Raw genomic sequence first — 26,460 nt, forward strand, 5'->3', positions numbered from 1 at the left:
ATAAGTAAGCTCTTGTAGATTCGCCACATACCTGCTGTGTTAATATATTCAGGAAATGAGTAAAAAGAATGTACGGGATGATGCAAAATGGGGAAAACCTCCACTTGGTCATTCCCAGAGTAGGACGAGTTTAATGGCAAGTTATTATTTTCCTCAAAATTCCCATGTACCTGAAGCCATGTTACATCATTTTCTGCTACTTATTGCAAGAGAGATTAAAAGCACAAAAAGTCCCAAATTTGAGAGGGAATACACCATTGCATATAATAATATGAAACTGTGATTATTTATTATTATAATTTAACACATGTGTTTTTGTTGTTTCTACAAAGAATTTGTGCTCCAAATTCTAGATTTTGCTATTGAGGAATTTAATAATTTTCTACTTTGTGCAAGGTTTATAAACAGGAACAATCTTCTTCTACAAAGCGTAATTTCTCCTCAAACCCTGTTAAATCAGAGTAATAGTTTTATTTCTACATGTGGCCTCTTTGAGTAAGACTGAAAATTACTATTAACTAAGGCAGGTTTTGTTGTAAAGTCATGTCCTTGGGAACTAGATTAAAATTGCCCAAACTAATTTCACAAAGGCACCTGATGTTCATCCCATCTGTCTAGGCTGGACTCAAGTCCAAGTCCTACAGGTGAAAGGACAGTGTGTTATAACCTACAGTGTCATCTTGTCCTCCAAAGTACACAGTTTTCTAAAAGCTAGGTTTAGCTGTGCCGTTGTACTATATTAGAATGTGATGAAAAACATATTGGGAGAATTTTTGTTATTCATGGCTGTCAAAAGCATCAGATATAAATCCACATCAAAAACATGGCTTTTGGATATGCTTCCCAGTTTCAGTATTTAGTATTAAATTAAATACTATAGGGCTAGCTTAAGGTGACACAAAGAATAACAGTTAGAAGTCAAATCTTTGAATTTTCACAATAATCTAATCACATCAAGAAAAATAAGTAATTGAGAAAAAACATTTTCCCTTTGATCACAGAGACAATAAATAAACCTCCAGGGAAGAAAGAATTGCATTGAGGCAGAATTTCTAAGATGACAAGTTATGATACGATCCTTTAGTTCTGGAATTCATACAGGCAGAATGCCTGCTGGGACTTTTAGATAGAGACAAGCTTAATATCATAGCTCGGCTGGAAACTCCTTTTTGAACAATAAAATAATACTATTCTGTTTTGTTAAGCAAATTTATCCTATCGATATTTAGTCTTTTTTTCGGGTACCATGTGTGTCTTGTTAGAAATAGGAAAAGCTGTTTCTTCAAATGCCATTCCTGGGTTTCTGCTGTGGTATCTGGACACATGTTCAAAGCAACATTTGTTGGCCACATGTAACAGGGAAGGGGCTTTTGCTTCAGATCTGAGGTCACTGCAAAAGAGATACTTTATAGAATGTGAAAAATGTGGTAATGAAGGTGTGCTTAACTGTGTCCAGTTTAAGTTGACTATCCCATGTTGAAATGTAGCTAATTTATTTTAACTTGTATTTTATTTTTAGGGCCAAAATAATGAATCTTTATGAAAAACAAGCATGGTTATTAAAAAAAAAACATAATTAGATTTGTCAAGAGATCCTTAACCCTCTTGGATTCACAAATATGCGGGCTACAATTTAGCAGAGCTAGCAGTTGTTTCTGGTAAATGATCCACTTGATATTTCAATATAAATTTATTACAGTATTAATATTTTGCAATGCAGTGGTGTAATTTGAATATCGGAACAAATGGGTAATGTGACTTCAATACATTGTAATGCCACAGCTGAACTAAAGAAAAATAGAGACTCAAATTGCAATCATAACAGTGCGGCATTTCTCTATTATGTACTTTAAAACATTTACACTCTAGAGAGGACAAGGTCAACATGTATGCAAGACCTTTATCTCTGCAGGGACACAATACTTTTAGTATGGAGAAATATTACAATGAAATATGATAAAACAGACTCATTAAATGCCAATGTTAACCCTAGTAAATTGAGTAGAGAAATTGTTTGCTAATGAGGCCATAAAAATTAAATAGTCACAAGTATTACTGGCCTTGCAGTTCAGGTAGGTTGTGGAGGTCACTAATCATCGGTTTACTCCATTTAATGAAGGCTGAAATGTTCAATAAAGCCATGTGTTGAAGGTAAAGTTTTAATTAGCATCCTTATAATTCTTTTGTGATACAGATAACTTTGATAGATCATGCTTGGTGTTAACATTTATTGTGCTGGTTGGCTTTTTGAATTAACCATTGTTCCTGCATCAGTATCAAAATAAATTTTGAAGGGGTGAAACTTAAATATGCAACAAATTAATTTAAAAGTTCTTGAACAAGATTGTGTTTCAACAAAGGTGAATTTCAATATTTTGTAAATAGTATCCACATTTCATAGAAAAATGAAGGTGATGTGAAGTGAAATTAGTGTGGAGACAATTGCTTTAAAAACACAAAATGACAGCGGGGATTGCATTGTCCTTTTATCTTTATTGTTAGACACCTTTAATGTCCTATGAGAGCATATTTCGGTCGCACCTCAGTTGGGGTGGTGTTCTGAGCGGAGCGGTAAATGTTGCGGCAGCAAAAACTCAGCTGCCGCAAAGTTCATCAGCTAGGCCTGGGGTTCGGAGTGGAGTGCTGAGGAAGGCATTACATGCCTCTTTTAGGGCACTCGGCCAGCTGAGCAAGGGAAAATCCCAAGCTAAACAGCCAGCCTCGGAGCGCCATAACAGAGGCCTGGAGGTGGGGGCGGAGCAAACTTGAAAAGAAACTACCAAAAACATTCCCACTAAATAAATCACGCCACCACAATATAAATTGCAAAAAAAAAAATGTTTTCAAACAATCACCCTTACCTGAGATCGACGTTACTTACCTCACTGAAGCCGTTACAGCTTGGAACGCCTGCTTTCGCAGACATTCCCAGCAGGGCACTCTCCAGACAAAAATCGAGCAACCAGGGGAGTTGCACCACGCCGTTTCTGGTCGGTAATGCTCCACGACCTGCCGGTACTGGATGTCCCAGCGGGGTGCTAGAAGCTGGTCGCATGGGTGCAATTGCTTTCCACCGCCATTGCCGCCACTCTGGGGCGCTAAGACGGGCGGCAAAGTACCGAAAATCCAGCCCTATATATTGGGGGTAAATTTGCCCCTTTTTTTTAGGCCCCATTACCGCCTCTGGGAGAGGAAGCGGTATGTGGTTAATTGCCTGGGGGAAGGGGTCGATAGCGCATCCAGGAAATTGGCCTGGTGGTTCGGGTGGGGGGGGGGGTGTTGTGTCATTATCACCGCGCCCCGAGCTGGGGCACGCATGCTGATGATGTCATCGCCGTGCACGCCGATCGCTTTGCAGGCGGCGAAGATGGCACCGGCCAATGTCACCGGCAGCTCCGCGGGTCACGAAGCTGGCAGATTTACACCGCTGGGGCGCCCTTTAAAGGGGAAGCCGTTTGTGCCGTGGACCGTCATTTTTTTTGTCGGCTCAACAATGGCGGCCCTCGCATTGACTGGGCCACCATCCTGCGGCCTGGTACTCCATTATGGGTGCCGGGCTGTTGGCTCAGCCGAGGGTGTCTGTGGCGGCTGCCAAACGGACTGCAGAGCGTGCAGCGGGACTCCCCTTTAATTGCATAGCCCCAGGAGCACCCTTCCGCGGATTTTCTCGTTGAGCGGCAGAAGGGCCGAATTCTGCGCTGGAGGTGGAACATCCGGGCGATAAATGTCCCAGCCCCGGAAGGTTACAGCTAACAAACAGGGCGCAGGCAATTTCACTCCCATCAATTCTAATCATCACTGTGTGTTATTTATGTATTGTCATTTTTGCCCAGGTGGCAACTTGGAATCAAATATGAACTGTGTTTAATGATTTTACTTGCACCTCAGCCCTAAAATGTTTTGCTCATTATTATTATTAATGACAGAGTTGACATTCCCTGAGACTTGATACCTTACAAGATTTAATTAGAATTCAGTTTTTTTTATTATTAGAGAAGAAACCACTTCAACTACAATCGGATGACCTTGCATATTTCAGGTTTTAAATAGAAGTGAATCCTTTTCCTTAAAGACTCCCAAACTATAATTTCTTTCTAAAAATGCCCTCAATGTAGTCAATGTTATAATGGCCCTGAAATTCCGGTCGGTGGCTCCTTTCGGACGAATGCTTCCGACTGGAGAATTTTTTAACGAATTTACCTGGTGGTCTCAAGGGCCTGGGATTCCGGTGGCGAGGCCTTCTCTTCCCGCGCTGTGAAGCGTGCTCCCATCTTCGATGTTTAGATGCAGAAGGTGCAGTCAAGCGTGACTGCACAACCAATCAGGTAAAGTATTCCACAGCATTCTTTATTAATAGCAATGAGAACTCCGTATCTACCAGTTCTCATTGCTATTGATGAGAAAAAAAAACACACTAAACACCATAATAAAAAATAAAAAACACACCTCACATAATTAAAATTAATTGAAATTAAAGTTAATAAATGTCTTAGAAAAATATATATTTTTCCGGTCTTTTTAATTAAGGTTTAAAATAAACTTACCTTAGTGGGCAGGGTTTTTACCAATAAAATGTGTTTTTAAAATTTTATTTTACAATGTTTTTGAGTGGTTTTAAAACTCTTATGCCTGTAAAAGTAGGCTATGTGCCTGCTTTTATCAGGCGCAAGAGTTTTCAGGACATTTGTTGGGCAAGATGTGGGTAAATCCCACAATCTTGCCCATGCCTGGCTGTGGAGATACGGAGGAGCTTGACATATCGGAAAAGCAGGTTTTCAGCGCATGCGCATTGTGTGCTGAAAATTGGCTTTTGCGATCCCTTCCTGGGTCCGTACGCACTCCGTACACATTCAGTATGGACGCGGGAGCCTGGGATTTCGAGGCCAATATGTATAGCAATTGTGCCACTTTTCCAGCATGAATTATTTGGTATAAAAACTGTACTAATAATTTCAATAATTAATGTATTTATTCTATGCAGTATTTTAATCTTAATTAAGTGATGTTCCTTGCATTTTGGGTCGCTACCCCATTGCAGACATTTTCATATTTGAATTTAAAATATTATTTATCAAATTCATTCATTAGTCTTAACCACTGTTTGCCTCTTGGAATATATCACATTTTGTAAAGTAGTCCTATGTTTGTTGGCATTAGATTGTAGATTGTTTAAGTCCTTGCCTGTAAAAAGATATCTGGCCAGCCGACAGTGTGAATCAGAAAATCACAGGCAGTAGGCCCATGACTTTCTTACCTGAGTATTTAGTGGGCCTGGTACCTTGCCATGGAAGAGAACTCAAAAAATAAAGCCTTAAAAGTCAACCAACTGGAATGGTCTTTGGGGATTATTCACATTTTTCCTGAGCACATCTGTTTCTTTCTTCTGATCCACTTGTCTGTGCTAGTGAAGTAACTGTTGCTATAGCTGACACAGAATCTGCTCTACCCTACTCTTTTCCTTCCATCATATCTTGCACTACATTTTGGTTAAATCATGCCTCCCACCCTGCTGTTTCTAGTCAGAACTCGGCTAATCATACCTGATGTCTTGATCAGTTTGCAGCATTCCAAGCTAACTTTATCTTGCTCATAATTTCTAGAAATGTGCTGTTACAACTGAGAAGAAGCTTCAGCTGATGCCTTCCTGACCCTGTAGCATATGCCTGTTGTAACTTCTGTAGCTCTCCCTTTCCAGCATTTTTCTCTTGATGGTACAGTTGCTAGCTCTCTCAAAGGGGAAAGCTGACATTTTTTGGCTACCGTTTGCTCCTCCAATGCTCACCTTGATGAGCTTGGCAAATCATCTCCTTCCTTTGTCTCACTCTTCCATTATGACTGATACCAGGTTTTACCTTTCCCCATCTGTTGGATGTATGCTACTCTCCAATAAAATATCTCCTGAGTTTATCTGTCCCATCATCGTCAAGATATGCCCCGATGTCGGGGCGAAGGAGCGGCGAGTGATCGTAGAGCGACGTGATCGGGGCCCAGAAGAGGCGAGGGCCCAGGGGCAGCATGGGCCAGCCCACACTGCAATATGTGTGCGCACTAGGTCAGTGCAGCAGAGCTGGTTCTCCAGTCGTCTTGGTTAACCCTTGCCACAGGACCAAGACCAAGCTCTGTCAAGCCCATGTGGTGGCTGATGTGCAACGGCCACGACACGTTAAAAAAATCCACGCACAGGCATCTTCCACCCTACAATATGCAGTTTGGTACCTGGAATATTAGGTCCTTCATTGAAACACCTGTGAACTCATTGAACACATCCCTTTTTGGAGTGGAAGCAAGTCATCCTCGATTCGAGGGACCGCTTAAGAAGGAGAAGGTGCCCATCCAAACTTAACCCTGTGTTACAAAGAGTGATGTCTTCGACCCTTCAAACTACTGCCCTGTTATTATTATATCTGTACTTTTTATAGTTATGTAAATTTGTTAATTTTTAAATTATCAGTCACTTTGAAAATTCTGGCTTCATCAGTGAAGACATTTTGCAGACCATTCCACTGGTGATCTTGCTGTTTATGCTGAAACTCTAGTTTTTAAATACTGGTAAAGTGTCTACTATTGCCTTGAACATTGGCAAAGCCTCCCACTGGTCTGGCACCATACATTTATAAACCAGTTGCTATTATATATGCCCTCACACCAAATCTGTGTGCATGGTTACCCAGTTTCCTCTCATATCACTGTTTCTGTGCTATAGTTGATGGCTTATCTTCTGACTTTCATCAAGCCTTTGCCTTCTCTCCTATACCTCTTTTTTTATATCAGCGATGATGTCCACTTATGACTGAATGTTATTCATCCCTGTCTTGATTATTCTATATCAGCATCCTTCATGTTTCTGACCATCAGTGTACACACCTCATTCCTTTCACGGTGCAGTGTCTGAATCTCTCTCTACACCTTATCTCCACGTCATTTGATTGCGAAATTAAAATCGTATTTAAGTTTCGCAAAGACAGTTATTTCATGTCTCAAGTCTAACCAAAAATTGTCACATCTTACCTTAAGAACATAAGAAATAGAAGCAGGAGTAGGCCAGTTGGCTCCTCGAGCCTGCTCCGCCATTCAATAAAATCATGGCAGATCTGATCTTGGGCTCAGCTCCATTTCCCTGCCCGCTCCCCATAACCTTTGACTCCCCTATCATTCAAAAATCTGTTTATCGCCACCTTTGAATATATTCAATGACTCAGCCTCCACAGTTCTCTGGGGTAGAGGATTCCAAGGATTCACAACCCTCAGAGAAGAAATTCCTCCTCATCTCTGTTTTAAATGGGTGACCCCTTATTCTGAAACTATGCCCCCTAGTTCTAAATTCCCCCACGAGAGGAAACATTCTCTCTGCATCTACCCTGTCAAGCCCCCTCAGAATATTATACATTTCAATAAGATCACCTCTCATTCTTGTAAACTCCAATGAGTACAGGCCCAACCTGCTCAATCTTTCTTCATAAGACAACCCTTTCATCTCAGGAATCAGCCTTGTGAACCTTTTCTGAACTGCCTCCTATGCAAGTATATCCTATCTTAAATAAGGAGAACAAAACTGTACACAGTACTCCAGGTATAGTCTCACCAATGCCCTGTACAGTTGTAGCAGGACTTCCCTACTTTTATACTGCATCCCCCTTGCAATAAAGGCCAACATTCCATTTGCCTTCCTAATTACTTGCTGTAACTGCATGCTAACTTTTTGTGTTTTGTACAGATTTCTCTATACCACAGCATTTTATAATCTCTCCCCATTTAAATAATAATTTGCTTTTTTATTTTTCCTACCAAAGTGGATAACCTCACATTTTCCCACATTATACTCCATCTGCCAAATTTTTGCCCACTCACTTAGCCTATCTATGTCCCTTTGCAGATTCTTTGTGTCCTCCTCACAACTTGCTTTCCCACCTATCTTTGTATCATCAGAAAATTTGGCTACATTACTCTTAGTCCCTTTATCCAAGTCATTAATATACATTGTAAATAGTTGAGGCCCCAGCACTGATCCCTTTGGCACTCCACTAGTTATAGTGTGCCAACCTGAAAATGACACATTTATCCCGACTTCCTGTTTTCTGTTAGTTAGCCAATCCTTTGTTCCATGCTAATATATTACCCCTTAGAGTCTTTCTTTCTCACTGGAATATATCTTTGCTGAGAGTTATGAAAATATCTCAAATGTTTGTCACTGCTCATCTACCATTTTACCCTTTAATTTATTTCCCCAGTCCACTTTAGCCAACTCAGCCTTCATACCTTTGTAATCTCCTTTCTTTAAGCTTAGGACACTAGTTTGAGATCCAACTTTCTCACCCTCCAACTGAATTTGAAATTCAACCAGGTTATGGTCACTCATTCCTAGAGGATCCTTTACTAGGAGATCGTTTATTAATCCTGTCTCATTATACAGCACCAGATCTGAGATAACCTGCTCCCTGGTTGGTTCTGCAACGTACTGTTCATGGAAACTATCCTGGATACACTCTATGGGCCCACCTTTTTTTTCGGTGCACTCACATGAGATGCGCCAACTTCCTAGGCTCAAAATGGCGCAAAAATGATGTCCCTGGATTCTGGCTGCTCTGTTGACTCTCCCGGAGCTTGGTGCAGTGTGGCGATTCCATTTGGGGGCGGAGCTAGGGCCCCGCGCGTGGAAAAAATGCCGGCAGCTGTCCACATGCTCAGTAGAGCGTTCGCGCATGCGCAGTAGCTCCTGCCGATGATGATGCGTGCTGCAGCATGGGACCCAATGTGTCCCGCCCCTATTTTGGGCCGAATGGCCTGCTGCACAGTAACGAGAGAAGCCTGCCTTCTTCTGAAGCACTTGGTTCTTTTGTTGGCTACCTGCATTTATTCTATTCACAACTTGAAGACTTGAGGACATTGCCATGCAAAGTTTCAGGTAGAATTGTCTATTTTGAAATCCATCTCAAAAGTTTGATTGGGTGGGGGGGGTGGTGGTTTTGATCCGGGGGGATGGGGGTGTGATAACTCTGTAGCCAGTAATTTTAATGAGCTTACTCAAGACTTTCCTTAACCCTGTTGATGAAAATACTTTCCTACATAAGAACATAAGAATTCCGAGCAGGAGGTATTTCTATTTTTTACTTGGATATTTTGAAAAAATTATGTAAATATGTTTTTTCTCTTTACTACTTTTATTTTTGTAGTTTAAGCTTCCACGAATGCTTCTGTTGTATAGTAAATTAACTTTGCGAAGTTTGTCATATGTCCTGTATAGCTGTCTGATCCTATTCACATTCTTTAGTCAAGTCATTAAGTACCTATCTGCGCTGATTTCTTAACTCTCCGCAAGGGTTTTCTGTGCGGCCACAAGTGGCCACATAAGCTGGCCTAAATTAGTTTGGAAGCAACTATTAGCTGTCCAAAGTGGCCTAAATGGCCAAAACGGGCGTAGGTGGCTGGTAACGTCCCCTTTTTAACAAAACGAAACAAAACTAAAAAAAATCCTAACTAACTCACTTACACTGGCGCAAATTGAATGTGCAAAATGGGGATTTTTAAGATACTCCAGAAAAATCAAGTTGCTCCAAAAAAAACGGAGCAACTCCTGGGCAATTTTGGGCCCTATGAACTCTTCCTCAAGGCTACCCTGGCCAATTTGCGTTGTCCAATCAATATGAAGGTTAAAATCACCCATGACTACTGCCGTTCCTTTTTTTACAAGCCTCCATTATTTCTTGATTTATACTCTGTCCAACAGTGTAACTACTGTTAGGGGGCCTATAGACTACACCCACCAGTGACTTTTTCCCCTTATTATTCCTTATCTCCACCAAAACTGATTCAACATCTTGATCTTCTGAGGCAGTATCATTTCTCACTAATGCACTGATCTCATCCTTTATTAACAGAGCTACCCCACCTCCTTTTCCTTTGTGAATTGTCAAATACCCCTGAATATTTAGTTCTCAGCCTTGGTCACTTTGCAACCACGTCTCTGTAATGGCTATCAGATCATATCCATTTGTGCCGTCAACTCATCTATTTTGTTACGAATGCTGCGTGCATTCAGATAAAGAGCTTTTAAAATTTTTACCATTTTGTTTCCTTCTTTGACCCCACATTCTGATACACTTTTATGTTTATACATTCTGTCCCTTCCTGTCATGCTCTGGTTTTCATTTCCCCCAGTGCTACCCTGCTCTATTGCCTTCTCCTTTCTTGTTGACTTTTTAAGTTTTAAATTTTTACGTTCAGGACACTAGTTTGAGACCTAGTGTTCTTACCCTCAAACTGAATTTGAAATTCTACCATGCTATGATCGCTCTTCCCAAGAGGATCCTTTACTATCAGCTCATTAATCCAGTCTCATTACATATTACCAGATTAAAATAGTCTGCTCCCTGGTTGGTTCCACAACATATTGTTCTAAGAAACCATCCTGAATACACTCCATGAAGTCTTCCTCAAGGCTACCTTTGCCAATTTGATTTGTCCAATCAATATGAAGATTAAAATCATCCATGATTATTGGCGTATCTTTCTTACAAGCCTCCATTATTTCTTGATGTATACTCTGTGCTACAGTGTAGCTACTGCTAGAGGGTCTATCGACTACTACCACCAGTGACTTTCCCTTATTATTTCTTAACTCCACCCAAATTGATTCTACATCTTGATCTTCTGAGCCAGTATCATTTCTCACTACTGCACTGATCTCATCCTTTATTAACAGAACTACCCCACCTCCTTTTCCTTTCTGCCTATCTTTCCGAAATGGCAAGTACCCCTGATTATTCTGTTCCTAGCATTGGTCACCTTGCAACCACGTCTCTAATAGCTATCAGATCTTACCCATTTATTTCTATTTGTGCCATCAACTCATCTATCTTGTTACGAATGCTGCGTACGTTCCGATAAAAAGCTTTTCCTTAGTCTTTTTACCATTTTTCCCTCATGTGACCACACTTTCTGATGCACTTTTATGTTTATACGCTCGGTCCCTTCCTGTCACACTCTGGTTATCATGGCCCTTATCACTACCCTGCACTATTGCCTTCTCCTTTCTTTTTGACTCTTTAAATTTCCACTGACCTGATCCCTCCCACTATTTAGTTTAAAGCCTTCTCTACAGCCCGAGGACACTGGTCCTAGTCTGGTTCAAGTGATGCCCGTCCCAACGGAACAGCTTTCTCTTATCTCAGTACTGGTGCCAGTGTCCCATGAATCGAAACCCACTTCTCCCACACCAAACTTTGAGCCACGTGTTCATCTCTCTGATCTTATTACCCTATGTAAATTTGCTCGTGGCTCAGGTAGTAATCCAGAGATTATTACCTTTGTGGTTCCACTTTTTTAATTTAGCCCCTAGCTGCTCATCCTCCCTCATCAGAACCTCTTTCTTTGTCCTACCTATGTCATTGGTACCTATGTGGACCACGACAACTGGATCTTTCTCCTCCTCCTTTAAGTTCCTCTCCAGCCCAGAGGAGCTGTCCTTAACCCTGGCACCGGGCAGGCAACACAGCCTTCGGGACTCTCACTCTCGGCTACAGAGAACAGTATCTATCCCCCTAACTATACTGTCCCTTACCACTAACACCTTTCTTTTTACTCTCCCAGCTTGAATGCCCCCCTGTACCACAGTGCTGTGGTCTAGTTGCTCATCCTCCCTGCAGTCCCTGCTCCCGTCCACACGGAGCAAGAACCTCGTACTTGTTGAACAAGAGCAAGGCCGAGGCTCCTCCATCACTGCATCTTGGGACCCCATACCTGCCTCACTCGTAGTCACAGCCTCCTGTCCCTGATCACGGACCAAATTTGAATTATTTAACCTAAGGGGTGTGACTACCTCCTGGAGCACAGCATCCAGATAACTCTCCCCCTCCCTGATGCGTCGCAGTGTCTGAAACTCGGACTCCAGCTCATCAACATGGAGCCGAAGTTCCTTGAGCAGTCAACACTTGCCGCAGATGTGGTCGCCGTAGATTACACTGGTTCCCACATGCTGCAGCTGCAACACATCGCATGTCCTGCCATCTCTAATGTATTTTGTTTAACTAATTAAGTTTTCAAGTTTGGAAATATCAATTAGCTGTTTAGTTTTTAATCCCGGCTCTTAATTTAAAGCAATGCCCAAGTTTAGAAAAAAATGAGAGAAATACTAACCAACAAATCACTTATGTGCTTTCCTGTGATGTCACACTTTGATTTCTTTTTACTTCTCTCCCCTCACAGGTCCGTTGGTGCTGCTCCGGCTAGCTGCTTTTAACTCCCGCTGATCCACCGCTGACTCCAGCACTGCTTTTAACTCCCGCTGGTCTCGTGCTAACTCCAGCCTTATGATGATTCCATTTTTAATTCTCCTTCATCTATTAACATTCTTGAGCTTGCTATCACCTCTGATCTCACAGGAAATGACCATATCTCCTCCATTGCTAAAGCTGTCTCGAGAACATCAGCTTCCGCTTTGTGACAAACATTTCTTTCCCCTGCACAGCACTTAATTCTCTATACAGTCTAAGTCTGCCATACTTGCACTATTGCACTCCTATCTGGGAAGACTCTTCTAACTCCTTTTTCACACTCATGGACAGGACACACAAAACTTTACCATCTGATACGTTATTTCTCTTCCAGCCTTTAGGCACTTGTAGCCTTTAACCTATCTCCACCTTTTGTGCCTCTCTGTTTTATTGAGACGGCAATGTTCAGTGTTTTTCCGAGTCATTCCTCCTAAGCTGCAAGTACACTTCCTACACATCTCTCCACCGCTGTACAATATCCACTGTTGAAATCAAGACTCGTCACACAACCTCCTACTTTAACTTCCTTCCTTGTTCCATTTTAACGGTTATGAAACATGAGCATTGTATCACCTATTCGCTGATCCTGATTTATCTCCTCACCTTTTTCTTACCCTTGATGGTGTTCTCTTTGAAGGCCTTATTCGTTCACCTTGGTTTTTCTTTTTTTTAAATGAAGTGCTATCATTCTTAGAATTATGACATATGTTACATTTGTATGGCAAGTCTTCCTTTCCTTGAATATATCCAAATAACTAAGCTTTGGGTAATTAAAGTTCCATATATAATATCTGAAATAAGCAAAACATACAATCTATGTTAATTTCCACTTTGAACCCTTTCCTTTATAGAATTTGGAGTGGGATCCTACTTAAGGTGTTGGGATGTTTATTATAAAAGAAATATATCAACACAGTAATGTTATTTACTCTTCTAATTCCAACCATGAAGCAAGTGACAGCTACATTGCTCATTAACACTGTAAGATATACATGTCACCTTGTTCTAAATAACCAATTGTGTGCAAAATCTAAACTATGTATTGATGTTTTTACTAGCTAGCAGAGGAGCTGGAGAGAGGAGAAAAGGAAAATGTGGCACTACAGGAGTACACCGACAACTTGCTTCAACGAATCTCAGATCTATGCCCTGATGTCCTGGAGCAAGTCATCAAAATGCTGGAGGAAGAAGAAGCCTGATACAGCAGAAAGTGAGGCAGTACTGAAATTGTGGTAGCTCATTGTGAAGTGAGTCGAAAGGAGAAACCCATTCAGCATTTACACCACTAAACACTGCACCATTGTTTCAAAGCCAATCTTCATCCAACTGTATTTGTGTATACCTTAACAGTATTAAGAGTATCATTCCAGAAACAATAAGATTCTCAATTACTATTAAGAAAGATGGAAATAATCTGTACTCTGAAAAGCCTACATTATGATTAGGTGGGTGTTCAGCTGCACCTTGACTACCTTCTTGAGATATACCCATTGCTTGCAGTTTTTTATACCCAGCTTCAGCTAACCCATTATTGTCAACTTCTGCAGGTTCAGCAGCTACAATGGGTTCAGGGAATTCCACGGGTAATCCTTCCTTACTCTCTTGTACCTTTAGCTACGCTCACATCTAAATTTCCAGATGGGTAGGAAAGTGATAAGAACTTTTATAATCTTTTAACATTTTAGTGGACAATGCATTAAATATAAAACTTATCTTTTGTGCGATGAAAAGTTCAGTTTTAAAGGTGAAAGAATTATCAAACAGTTGACAAGGATTATCCTTCTGAACAAAAAAACCTGTGCCTCTCAAAATGTACTGTACGTTTGAATATGTTCATTAGATGATCAATTTACAAGAGACGTTGTTAAAATGGAAGAGTATTTAAAATTCTGGAACTGGCCCACTAGACTGGGATTGCTATGTGTAAGCACATGTCAGCAAGTAGGAAAAAAGAAGCAGGATTTGTAGTGCAATTCTTGCTGAGGTAGCAAAGCTCTCTGATGGTAATGGTTGTACTTTATGCCATTATGAAAGATTCCTGAAGAAATGTAACAACATCTTACAGCTGATTTCTAAGTATGGCAACTTGTGCATTTGTATAATTTGAGTTCTTAATGCATAATCATACTCAATGGCAGATGCACTTTGCTGCTGTGAGTGGAAATGCAATAGAAAACTTTTTACTGCTTAAGTGAAACCAAACCTCAGAGCTTTCTTCAGTAAAGGGGCAAAGTTCTTTGGAATATGTTCAGCACATCTGGCAAATTTTGCACTCCTGGAGAACACAGGCAACACGAAGTAGTATGTAACATTGTTGTCACATTGGGGTTGTGATCCTTTGAGTGCCCTAACAAGCAGTTCTCTATGTTCTATAGTACACCGAATACTTGAAGTAGAAAATTCTTACCACAAGGACCTAATGTTAAGTAAATGTCATAGTAAAAGCATAAAAGCAATGATGTTTAGCTGTTAGATCATTTATATGTAATGTGCCAATTTTGGAACAGTTATTATATTGGGGGAATTATGTTGTGCCCAGATTATAGTAATACAGATCATAAAGGTTAACCTCAAATCAGGGCATCAAAACAAGACTTTTTGGGCAAAAGAAAACTGTTCTACCAAATGAAAAAGGACATTTCTCGTTACATGTTTTACAGAATTTCAAGATATTTTCTTTTGATACTTTGGCATAGAACTCTGGTTAAAATAAACACTGTGACAGACTGACAGTAATGTTTTATTTATGCGTCATTGGTAGACATCTCGCTTTGAGTGTTACAAAAATGATTACCATTAACACAATTTCTCTTTTCCCTTGGCTTGTTTTCAAATAAATAACTTGACTGGTGTTCTGATTGTTATTACGCCTGTACTATATACTGTGTCAATTACTGTACAGTAAGAATTTTTGTATTTGAGCTTTGTGTATCAAAAAGCACGCAATTTCAGTTTGACTTTCATTTGAAAGTGGATTAAAGATTTAATTTCCAAATAGTGTTTACAAGCAGATCATAAAAATATTGACACAATGCTTATCCGCAATGTAATTGTGTAGAATGGTGTTTGAATGTGACGTGCTGGAATATGTAGATCAGCGATTCCCCAGGTAGCCCCCTTTAAGTGTTCTGTCCGATTTTAGTAACCTCTATAGTCCTATTATTTTCAAGTTCGTGGCATGTCATGGGTTCTGCTGTTGATATGTAGTGAAGATGTTGACATGGTACCAAAAGGAATCCTTGAGTATGGTTAACCACCATGGGCATGTTTTAAAACTGTTACTGTACATCATTATCTCGTGGACATTTAGAGATATATAAAGTTCAAAACATTGTTATCAATGTGCAAGAAATATTTAGTGTTGCCCAGCTTGTTTATATATTCATTAAATAAAGATTTCTTTCTGATATCACTGTTGTTGTTTAATAAAAACTTTTTTTGTGGAATGCTGCTTTTTACTTTATTTTAAAAATAAATCCAAATCTAACATTGTCAAAATTAACATACAATAACGTTCACCGAATTCCCTGCTTCACTATTTACCCCTCTTTCATATACTGCTCATTGTCAATACAACCACCTTCTATCAGGAGTCTTTTCTCCATAGTGGCCATTAATATAATTCTATGACTTGCCAGCAGAACATGCAGTTCAAGCTGGGTGAGCTAGAAGACGTAAATTTTTCCTTTCTCAAAGCTGTATCTTGGCTCTCATTTAACACTCCATCACCTTGGCCAGCCAACTGAAACTGTCAAAAACTCGCCAAACTCAGGTAACTGAATTTGAGTTACAAGTAACACTAGGTCCTGATCTTGTGACCTGGCTGGAAGTCAATCACTCAATTGCTTTAGTTGCTTGATCCCAACAACATGTTTGTATGCTATATATCGAGAAATGATTTACTTGTACATAATCATTTTGAAACTTTTTAAAATTCCGAATGGAAAATGAGAGCACATTTCTCCAGTAATGGTGTTTTGCTGCTAATTTTGTAGAAACCATGTTGATTTTTTATAAGCAAAAAAAACCAATCTGAAAACCTTAATGTAGGTCTGCATTAGTTCATTTTGCCTGTCCCAGGTATTGAAATTATATGTAAAATATGTCAATGATCTATTTATTTTCTATGGCTCCTCATTTTTGACTGCTATTCTGCATGGGATTTATAGGCTTGAAATATAAATAGCAAGATCACTGCTGAATTCAGTTAGAACTAAATCAATACTGGCTAATAGAAAAGCTAAGGGACGACCGAATGAAAGCATAACTAAGTAATAGTTATATTTTATAGGGCCAAAGAAGTTCTGTAAAAACAATGAGGAAAGAAAAATGCAATGCGTTGAATATTTGAGCTCTCCACAAGCAGCACAATTAATGTAGTTATAACATTTTGTACAAAAACATAAGTCATCTATTTTGCATGTTTTAGAAAACATCTTTGAGCATATGATAGATCAATGCAATATTCTCTTATGGTCTTTATAAGCCTAATGTGCAAAGAGCTACAATATTAAACTACATAGAAACATAGAAAATAGGTACAGGAGTAGGCCATTCGGCCCTTCGAGCCTGCACCACCATTCAATAAGATCATGGCTGATCATTCCCTCAGTACCCCTTTCCTGATTTCTCTCCATACCCCTTGATCCCCTTAGCCGTAAGGGCCATAGCTAACTCCCTCTTGAATATATCCAATGAACTGGCATCAACACCTCTCTGCGGCAGGGAATTCCACAGGTTAACAACTCTCTGAGTGAAGAAGTTTCTCCTTATCTCAGTCCTAAATGGCCTACCCTTTATCCTAAGACTATGTCCCCTGGTTCTGGACTTCCCCAACATCGGGAACATTCTTTCCGCATCTAACCTGTCCAGTCCTGTCAGAATTTTATACATTTCTATGAGATCCCCTCTCATCCTTCTAAACTCCATTGAATAAAGGCCCAGTTGATTCAGTCTCTCCTCATATAACAGTCCAGCCATCCCTGGAATCAGTCTGATGAACCTTCGCTGCACTCCCTCAATAGCAAGAATGTCCTTCCTCAGATTAGACCAAAACTGAACACAATATTCTAGGTGAGGCTTCACTAAGGTCCTGTACAACTGCAGTATGTTTGTTTGAATTTCACTGATCTGATCCCCGCCCCCTTTTTTATAGTTATCTTTATGGTTGAACCTCTTAATTAGCATATCTCGAGATCACTTACCTGTAAGGGAAGCTTTAATTTCATTAAATATTATTGGGTAAGGTAAGAAATGTGTTATAATACTAGTCTAATGTTCCCAATGTTTATGAGTTCAAATCCCGCTCTGGCAGGTTATTAATTTAAGTTCATTAAATCCTGTAATTTATGAGCGGACCAGAAAGAATGTCCATAAAAGCTGCCAATTCTCATATAAACCCAAAAGATTTCCTAATGCCCTACCCACTCTGGCCTACATGTGACTTCAGTCCCACACTATGGCCGGAATTTTGCCGATGCTCAGCGGACGGGATCGGTGACGGGTCAGCAGTTAAATGTGAATTGATAATCGCGCACACTTGCTTTTCCCGATGGCGGAAGTGCCAGTGCTGAGCAGACCCGACGGGCAGCTGCGAGGGAGCTAAATGATTAGTGGCTTACAGCCGCTTAACAATGGTTTTAAACTTACCTTTTGAATTTGACAGCTTGCCCACGGGTTTCATGCTGTTGCTAGACCATGCCTGTTAATTTGAGGTGGGAGATCAGTGGCCATTGAATCAGCTGATGAGTTGGCAGCTTCAAATGTCAAGTAAAATCTACCACCTGACAGATACCTTGCCTCAGCCACAAGCTGTTCCTCACCGCATTTCCACAACAGATTCAGAATGCTGCAAGTCTTTACACAAGACTCCATCCAGTCTGACCTCATTACCTCACTCACCATTGACAGATCGCTTCTGTTCTCTCTACTTCACCTGCCATCTAGTCCATCAGCAATAGGTGTCCTTTATACTGTCTCATCTTGGTCCTCAGAATTCCACCACATTCAGCCCCAATGCCAGCAGCACATACAACAACACCAACTTTCTCCCAAATCACCTGATACTACAAAGGCATCAGCACCCAACCACATTGCTGCCACAGATGGCCTCATCATGGCCAGATTTACTTCACGCTATACACCCTGGCTGCCACATGATGTGTCAGGTTGACACCACTATGCAGCTACAACAATGCCCAAGCCATTCCTTTCACACTCATCAGCATTGTGGGGGGTACCATTATGCCTCACCATTCACTACAACTCACTCAGCCACTTTCAAAGGTGCACACAAATCTGTCCAAGAACAGAATGTGTTGATAACAAAGATTTCAATGTTTGACAGCACATTAACAGAAACTTTACAGAAATATTGGCTAAAACACACAAGTGCCTACCCTTGTGTGATGTTAGTTGGTACGATTGCACTAGGATGAGGGTGAGTGTGAGGGGTGGCTATTGAGATGGGGAAGTGATAAAGTAGATACAGAGGGATGGGTGGAGATGCAAGGTAAGTTGTAAGTGAGTAAGGATGTGCAGGGGTAGGGAAGGCAGAGTGATGGGGATGTGATGAGTGGCACAGCAGGATGAGACTTTGTACTAATGTTTCATGATCTAATGAGATCATTGAAAGATTTTTGCCATTGCACCCAGGTTCTCCTGATCACATCCCTGCTTGTGTCCTGTGCAATTTACAACCAGGCTGTGTAGGTGTCCTGGGGAGCTCTCTTCCCTGGGAAGCATATGGAGGGAGTCATGGGAGAACCTGGATGCAGCCCTGCACCTCTGTCCAGTGCTTATCATTGTTTGCAGCACCTCAATGCTGTAGACTACTGACAGCACAAATATCAAACTAAATTTGAGCATGGTTCCTTTAAGGATACCGGCTGATGATGCGTCATGAATGACATCACCAGACCCACTTCCTCTAATTGGCCAGGAAACTCGCAATGTGGGCTTAACTAGCCCAATCAATGGAAAATAATTTCCGAAGCTGGGATGGAACCAGCAGTGGGACCGAGGCACGCCACTGACATCACCGCCCTGGATCCGCCAAGGGAAGTAAAATGGTGGACTAAGTGTTGACTCTTAATGCATAACAAGCCACTCCATTGTAAAGAAGTTAAGGATAGCATTAGATTGAAAGAGGCTTTTGTGTTACAAAGAATAGTGGCAAACCTGAGGATTGGGAGAGTTTCAGAAATCAGCAAAGGATGACCAAAAAATTGATAAAAAAGGGGAAAAGTAGAATGAGAGAAAACTATCAAGAAATATAAAAACAGATTGTAAGAGCTTGTACAAGTATGTAAAAAGGAAGAGAGCAAACGTAAACCTTGATCCGTTAGAGGCTGAGACAGGAAGAAATTATTATGGGGAATAAGGAAATAGCAGAAACATTAAACAAATATTTTGTATCTGTCTTCACAGTAGAAGCATATAATAAGTGGAGAGGAACTAAGGATCTAATGAGGGTGAGGAACTTAACGTAATTGATATAAGAAGAGAAAAGGTATTAGAGAAACTAATGAGACTAAAAGCCCACACATCCCCTGGACCTGACGGCCTACATGTTAGGGGTGGCTGCAGAGATAGTAGATGCATTGGTTTTGATCTTCCAAAATTCCCTAGAATCTAGAATGGTCCTAACAGATTGGGAGGTAGCCAATGTAACATCACTATTCAAGAAAGGAGGGAAAGAGAAAACAGAGAACTACAGACCAGTTAGCCTGACATCAGTTGTCGGGAAAATGCTGGAATCCATTGTTAAGCAAGTGGTATCAGGGCACTTAGAAAATCATAACATGATTAGACAGAGTCAACATGGTTTTATGAAAGGGAAATTGTGTTTTACAAATGTATTAGAGTTTTTTGACGATGTAACCAGCAGGGTAGATCATTATCATAGGCAATCCCTCGGAATCAAGGAAGACTTGCTTCCATTCCTGAAGTGAGTTTTTGGTGGCTGAACAGTCCAATATGAGAGCCACAGACTCTGTCACAGGTGAGACAGATAGTCATTGAGGGAAGGGGTGGGTGGGGCTGGTTTGCCTCACGCTCTTTCCGCTGCCTGCGCTTGATTTCTGCATGCTCTCGGCGTTGAGACTCGAGGTGCTCAGCGCCCTCTCGGATGCACTTTCTCCACTTAGTGTGGTCTTGGGCCAGGGACTCCCAGTGGGGATGTCGCACTTTATCAGGGAGGCTTTAAGGATGTCCTTGTAACGTTTCCGCTGCCCACCTTTGGCTTGTTTGCCATGAAGAAGTTCCAAGTAGAGCACTTGCTTTGGGAGTCTCGTGTCTGGCATGCGAACTATGTGGCCTGCCCAGCGGAGCTGATCGAGTGTGGTCAGTGCTTCAATGCTGGGGATGTTAGCCTGACTGAGGACGCTGACGATGGTGTGCCTGTCCTCCCAGGGGATTTGTAGGATCTTGCGGAGACACCTTTGGTGATAATTCTCCAGCAACTTGAGGTGTCTACTGTATATGAGCCATACAGGAGGGCAGGTATTACTACAGTCCTGTAGTCCATGAGCTTGGTGGCAGTTTTGAGGGTCTGGTCTTCAAACACTCTCTTCCTCAAGCGGCCGAAGGCTGCACTGGCACACTGGAGGCAGTGTTGGATCTCATTGTCGATGCCTGCTCTTATTGATAGGAGGCTCCCGAGATATGGGAAGTAGTCCACAATGTCCAGGGCCGCGCCGTGGATCTTGATAACTGGGGGGGGGGGGCAGTGCTGTGCGGTGAGGACAGGCTGGTGGAGGACCTTTGTCTCACAGATGTTTAGCATAAGGCCCATGCTTTCGTATGCCTCAGTAAATACGTCATCAGCGTGACAACTACAGGAAAAATGCAGGGAATATCGCCAGCCCTTATACATGGCCGCCTTCAACCTTCAAAGGCCTTTGACACTCTCAACCCCGAGGGTATATGGAGAGTCCTCCTCCGTTTCGGATGCCCCCAAAATTTCGTCACTATCCTCCACCTGCTCCACGTGACATGCAGGCCGTAATCCTTACCAACGGATCAATCACGTCCGGACCGGGGTCAAACAGGGCTGCGTCATCGCCCCAACCCTTTTAATCTTTCTCGCCACCATGCTCCACCTCACAGTCAACAAGCTCCCCGCTGGAGTGGAACTAAAGTACAGAACCAGTGGGAATCTGTTCAACCTGCTACGTCTCCAGGCCAGGTCCAAGACCACCCCAAACTCTGTTGTCTAGCTACAGTACGCGGACGACACCTGCATCTGCGCACATACAGAGGCTGAACTCCAGGACATAGTCGACGTATTTACTGAGGTGTATGAAAGCAGGGTAGATAAAGGGGTGCCAGTGAATGTAGAATATTGGATTTCCAAACGGCATTCGATAAGATGCCACATAAAAGGTTATTGCACAAGATAAGGGCTCATGGAATTGGAGGTAATGCATGGATAAAGGATTGGTTAATGGACAGAAAACAGCGTAGGAATAAACGAGTCATTTTCAGGTTTGCAGGTTGTTATTAGTGGGATGCCGCAAGGAGTAGTGCTGGGGCCTCAGCGATTTACAATCTATATTCATGACCTTGATGAAGGAGCTGAGTTTAATGTATGCCAAGTTTGCTAACGATACAAAGCTTGGTGGGACAGTAAGCTGTGAGGTGAACACAGAGTTTGCACAGGGTTATAGATAGACTAAGTGAGTGGGCAGCAAGGTCGCAGCCGGAGTATAATGTAGGGAAATGTGAGGTTATTCACTTTGGTAGGAAGAATGGGCCAAAAATCACAGTCTCCACGGGTATGTATAATGTGCTGCATGCACTCAGAGAGGCCCCGCAATTGCTGGTTCTCAGCGATGTGCATGCGCCAAAATCCAGCACTTGCAAACTGTCAACATTTCTTTTGACAGTTCCAACGCATCCCCGGGAGAAGGGCTTTCACAGGTGGAGATTTGGGCTATTTGCCGAACTTTTGCCCAGCGAATGTCCTTCAAACTCTTCAAGCCTGGCAAAAGCCTGCTTTTACCATCGTAAGTTTTAAAAAATAGAAAAATAAAATTTTACCAATCATTTTTATATCAAAACCCTGTCCATTAATGGCCATTTATTTTTACCCCAATTAAAACATTAAAAAAGTCAAGAAAATACTTTTTTGTCAAACATTTAATTAAATTCAATTTCAATTAATTTTAAATGTGAAGTGTTTTTCTTATTTAAAATGTTTGTGTTTTTGGGGGGTATCCCCATTCATAGATACGGTGATCGCCATACAAACGGAACTCACCATTACTGTGAATGGGGATATGCCACTTTCATGGGCAGTCCGGCCCACGTGATCTCAGGTGCACATACGTGCCTGAAATACATGGGCCTCTGCGCTGGGCTGTGAATGGAGGCCCCATAGCGCAAGTGTTCGTTCCTCTGGGACCACCTGGGACATTCGTAAATATTTTTCTGGTCGGAGGCATCCGCCCGTGGGAAGCCTCCAACCACAATTTCAGCGCCAATATTTTTTAAATGGGGAGAAACTTTTAAATGTTATTCAGAGAGATTTGGGTGTCCTCGTGAAAGAAACACAGAAAGCTAGCATACATGTACAGCAAGCAATAAGGAAGGCAAATGTTGGCCTGTATTGCAAGGGGGTTGGAGAATAAGAGTAAGGAAGTCTTGCTACAATTATAAAGGGCCTTGGTAAGACCACATCTCGAGTACTGTGCACAGTTTTGGTCTCCTTATCTAAGGAAGGATATACGTGCCTTGGAGGCGGTGTAACAAAGGTTCACTAGATTGATTCCTGGGATGAGAGGGCTGTATTATGATGAGAGATTGTGTAGAATGGGCCTATTCTCTCTGGAGTTTAGAAGAATGAGAGGTGATCTCATCGAAACATACAAGATTCTGAAGGGGATTGACAGGGTAGATGCTGAGAGGTTGTGTCCCCTGGCTGGAGTGCCTAGAACTAGGGGGCACAGTCTCGGGATAAGGGGTCAGCTATTTAAGACCGAGATGAGGAAGAATTTCTTCACTCAGAGGGTTGTGAATCTTTGGAATTCTCTGTCCCAGAGAGCTGTGGATGCTGAGTGTTTGAGCATATTCAAGACTGAGATAGATAGATTTTTGGAGTCCAGGGTGTAAAGTCCTTACTCTACAGTATGAAATCACACGAGGCACATTCCTGGGACAAGGTCACTCTGTGACCTTAACTCTTTATTTACAGGACTCCAAAGACGATGACCCTGCGTGGGACCTCCCTTTTTATACCTGTGTGATCAGGTAAGGAGTGTCTCCCACAAGTTCACCCCTTGTGGTCAAGGTGTGCATCTAGGTTGAGTGTATACAGTAATACAGTGGTGTTACATACATGACATCCCCCCCCCCCCCCCAAAGTCTTATTGGGACCATTTATTCTTTCAGGTGGTCTACGCTCCCTCGTGGAGCGCCGCAGTTGGGGCTCTGGTTGTTGGACACTGACGTGAGTGTCTGTCACCTGCGATGATTCCGGCCTGTCCGGGCTGACCGCAGGGACTGTCCATTCTTCTGATTGCTCTTGTTGCTTGTTCACTGGCGGTGTTGTGAGCTCCATCTCATGGTCTTCTTCAGGTTCCTCCGTGTCAATGCTGAACCTTTTTTTTACTTGGTCCATTACAGCATATCTGACCATTGTTGAGTTTTACCACGATGATCCTATTCCCCTCTTTGTCAATTACAGTGCCTTCAAGCCATTTGGGCCCCAGGGCGTGATTGAGGACGAATACAGGATCATTTATTTCTATACATCTCCCCCTCGAATTACGGTCATGGTACTCATTTTGTGACTTGCGCTTGCCCTCAACTATGTCAGTCAGGACTGGGTGAGTGAGGGACAACCGAGTTTTGAGTGTCCGTTTCATTAGTAGCTCTGCGGGCGGGACCCCTGTGAGCGAGTGCGGTCGGGATCTATAGGCCAGCAGGAGACGCAATTGACGGCATTGTAGGGAGGGTCTTTGAATCCTGAGCATACCTTGTTTAATGATTTGGACCGCACATTCCGCCTCGCCATTGGAGGCCGGCTTGAACGGCGTAGTCCTGACGTGGTTGATGCCATTGCCCGATATAAACTCTCGGAATTCGTAGCTTGTGAAACATGGGCCATTATCAGTAACCAGGAAGTCCGGCAAGCCGTGGGTTGCAAAGGTCGCACCTAGACTTTCCACGGTGGTGGATGACGTGCATGAATTCAGAATGATGCACTCGATCCATTTCGAGTACGCATCTACCACAATAAGGAACATCTTTTCCATGAATGGGCCCGCGTAGTCAACATGAATGCGTTACCATGGCCTGGTGGGCCAGGGCCATGCACTGAGCAGGGCCTCCCTGGGGGCATTATCCAGCTGGGCACACGTCGTGCACCTGCAAACACAGTGTTCCAGGTCTGAATCAATTCCAGGCCACCAAACATGTGACCGGACAATGGACTTCATCAGCACAATGCCTGGGTGCTTGCTGTGGAGTTCCTTGATGAAGGCCTCCCTGCCCTTCTGGGACATAACTACCCGGCTGTCCCATAGTAGGCAGTCGGCTTGGATGGAGAGCTCATCCATCTGTCTGTGGAACAGTCTGACCTCCTCAGGGCATGCTTCGTGTGCGGGCGCCCAATCCCCAGTCAGGACACATTTCTTAATCAGGGATAGAAGGGGATCTCTGTTTGTCCAGATTTTGATCTGGTGGGCTGTGATGGGGGAGCCTGTGCTGTCAAAGGCATCGACAGCCATGACCATCTCGGCGCTTTGCTCCGCTGTCCTCTCAGTGGTGGCCAGTGGAAGCCTGCTGAGCACGTCAGCGCAATTTTCAGTGCCGGGCTGGTGCCGGATGGAGTAGTCATAAGCAGCCAGCGTGAGAGCCCATCGCTGTATGCGAGTAAATGCGTTGGCATTGATAGCCTTGCTGCCTGACAACAGTGATAATGGCTTGTGGTCCATCTCTAATTCAAACTTCCTACCAAAGAGGTACTGATGCATTTTTTTTACACCATAGACACATGCAAGTGCTTCCTTCTCGACCATCCCATATCCCCGTTCTGCTTGAGAGAGCGACCTGGAGGCATAAGCCACAGTTGACCTTCAGCATTGCCCTGCTGCAACACGCACCCAACCCCATAGGACGATGCATCACATGTCAGAACCAATTTTTTACAGGAGTCGTACAGGATCAACAACTTGCTTGAACAAAGTAGGTTTCGCGCCTGATCAAAAGCCCATTCCTGACAGTCCCCCCAAAACCAATCGCAACCCTTACGCAGGAGCACATGTAGCGGCTCCAATAACGTGCTCAAGTTCGGCAGAAAGTTCCCGTAATAGTTCAACAGTCCCAGGAATAAACGTAACTCCGATGTGTTGCAGGGCCTGGGTGCTCGTCGAATCGCCTCTGTTTTGGATTCGGTGGGCTGAATCCCATCTGCAGCAACCCTCCTGCCCAGAAACTCAACCTCAGGAGCTAAGAACACACATTTAGACTTCTTGAGTCGCAGGCCTACCAGTCGGCGTAGCACCTCCTCCAGGTTGTGGAGGTGTTCCTCGGTGTCTCGACCCGTGATGAGGATGTCGTCCTGGAATACGATCGTTCCAGGAATAGATTTAAGCAGGCTTTCCATGTTTCTTTGAAAAATCGCGGCCGCTGATCGAATGCCAAACGGGCACCTGTTATAAACGAACAGTCCCTTGTGCGTGGTGATGGTGGTCAGTAGTTTAGATTCGTCGGCCAGTTCCTGGGTCATATAGGCTGAAGTGAGGTCCAACTTGGTGAACAGCTTGCTGCCTGCCAGCGGGCGAAGAGGTCCTCCGCTCTGGGGAGTGGGTATTGAGCTTGTAGGGACATCCAATTGATGGTGGCCTTGTAATCGCCACAGATCTTGACAGAGCCTTCCGCTTTTAGAACGGGAACGATGGGGCTCGCCCAGTCGCTGAATTCAACAGACGAGATGATGCCCTCTCTCAACAGCCGGTGCAATTCGCTCTCGATCTTTTCCCGCATCACATACGGCATCGCCCTTGCTTTGTGGTGCACTGGCCTGGCGTCCGGGGTGATGTGTATCACTACTTTGGTGCCTTTGAAAGTCCCGACGCCAGGTTGGAATAGTGAATCGAATTGTTGTAGGACTTGTGAGCATGAACTTCGCTCCACAGATGACATTGCATGAACATCCCCCCATTTCCAGTTCATCTCGGCTAACCAG

At 42.8% G+C, this 26,460-nt stretch overlaps 1 protein-coding gene across 1 annotated transcript in view; it reads left to right on the plus strand.

Moving 5' to 3' along the window:
• Window positions 1-13,579, plus strand: part of LOC139277180 (ERC protein 2) — a 918,863-nt gene extending 905,284 nt beyond the window's left edge. Inside the window, exon 17 of the mRNA XM_070895293.1 lies at window positions 13,328-13,579. Within this exon, the coding sequence (XP_070751394.1) occupies window positions 13,328-13,468 (141 nt within the window). The 3' untranslated portion in view covers window positions 13,469-13,579. The remainder of the gene's footprint in view (window positions 1-13,327) is intronic.
• Window positions 13,580-26,460: the final 12,881 nt, after the last annotated feature.

This window comes from Pristiophorus japonicus, chromosome 12 (assembly GCF_044704955.1).
Source record: "Pristiophorus japonicus isolate sPriJap1 chromosome 12, sPriJap1.hap1, whole genome shotgun sequence".
Taxonomy (NCBI): Eukaryota; Metazoa; Chordata; class Chondrichthyes; family Pristiophoridae; genus Pristiophorus; species Pristiophorus japonicus.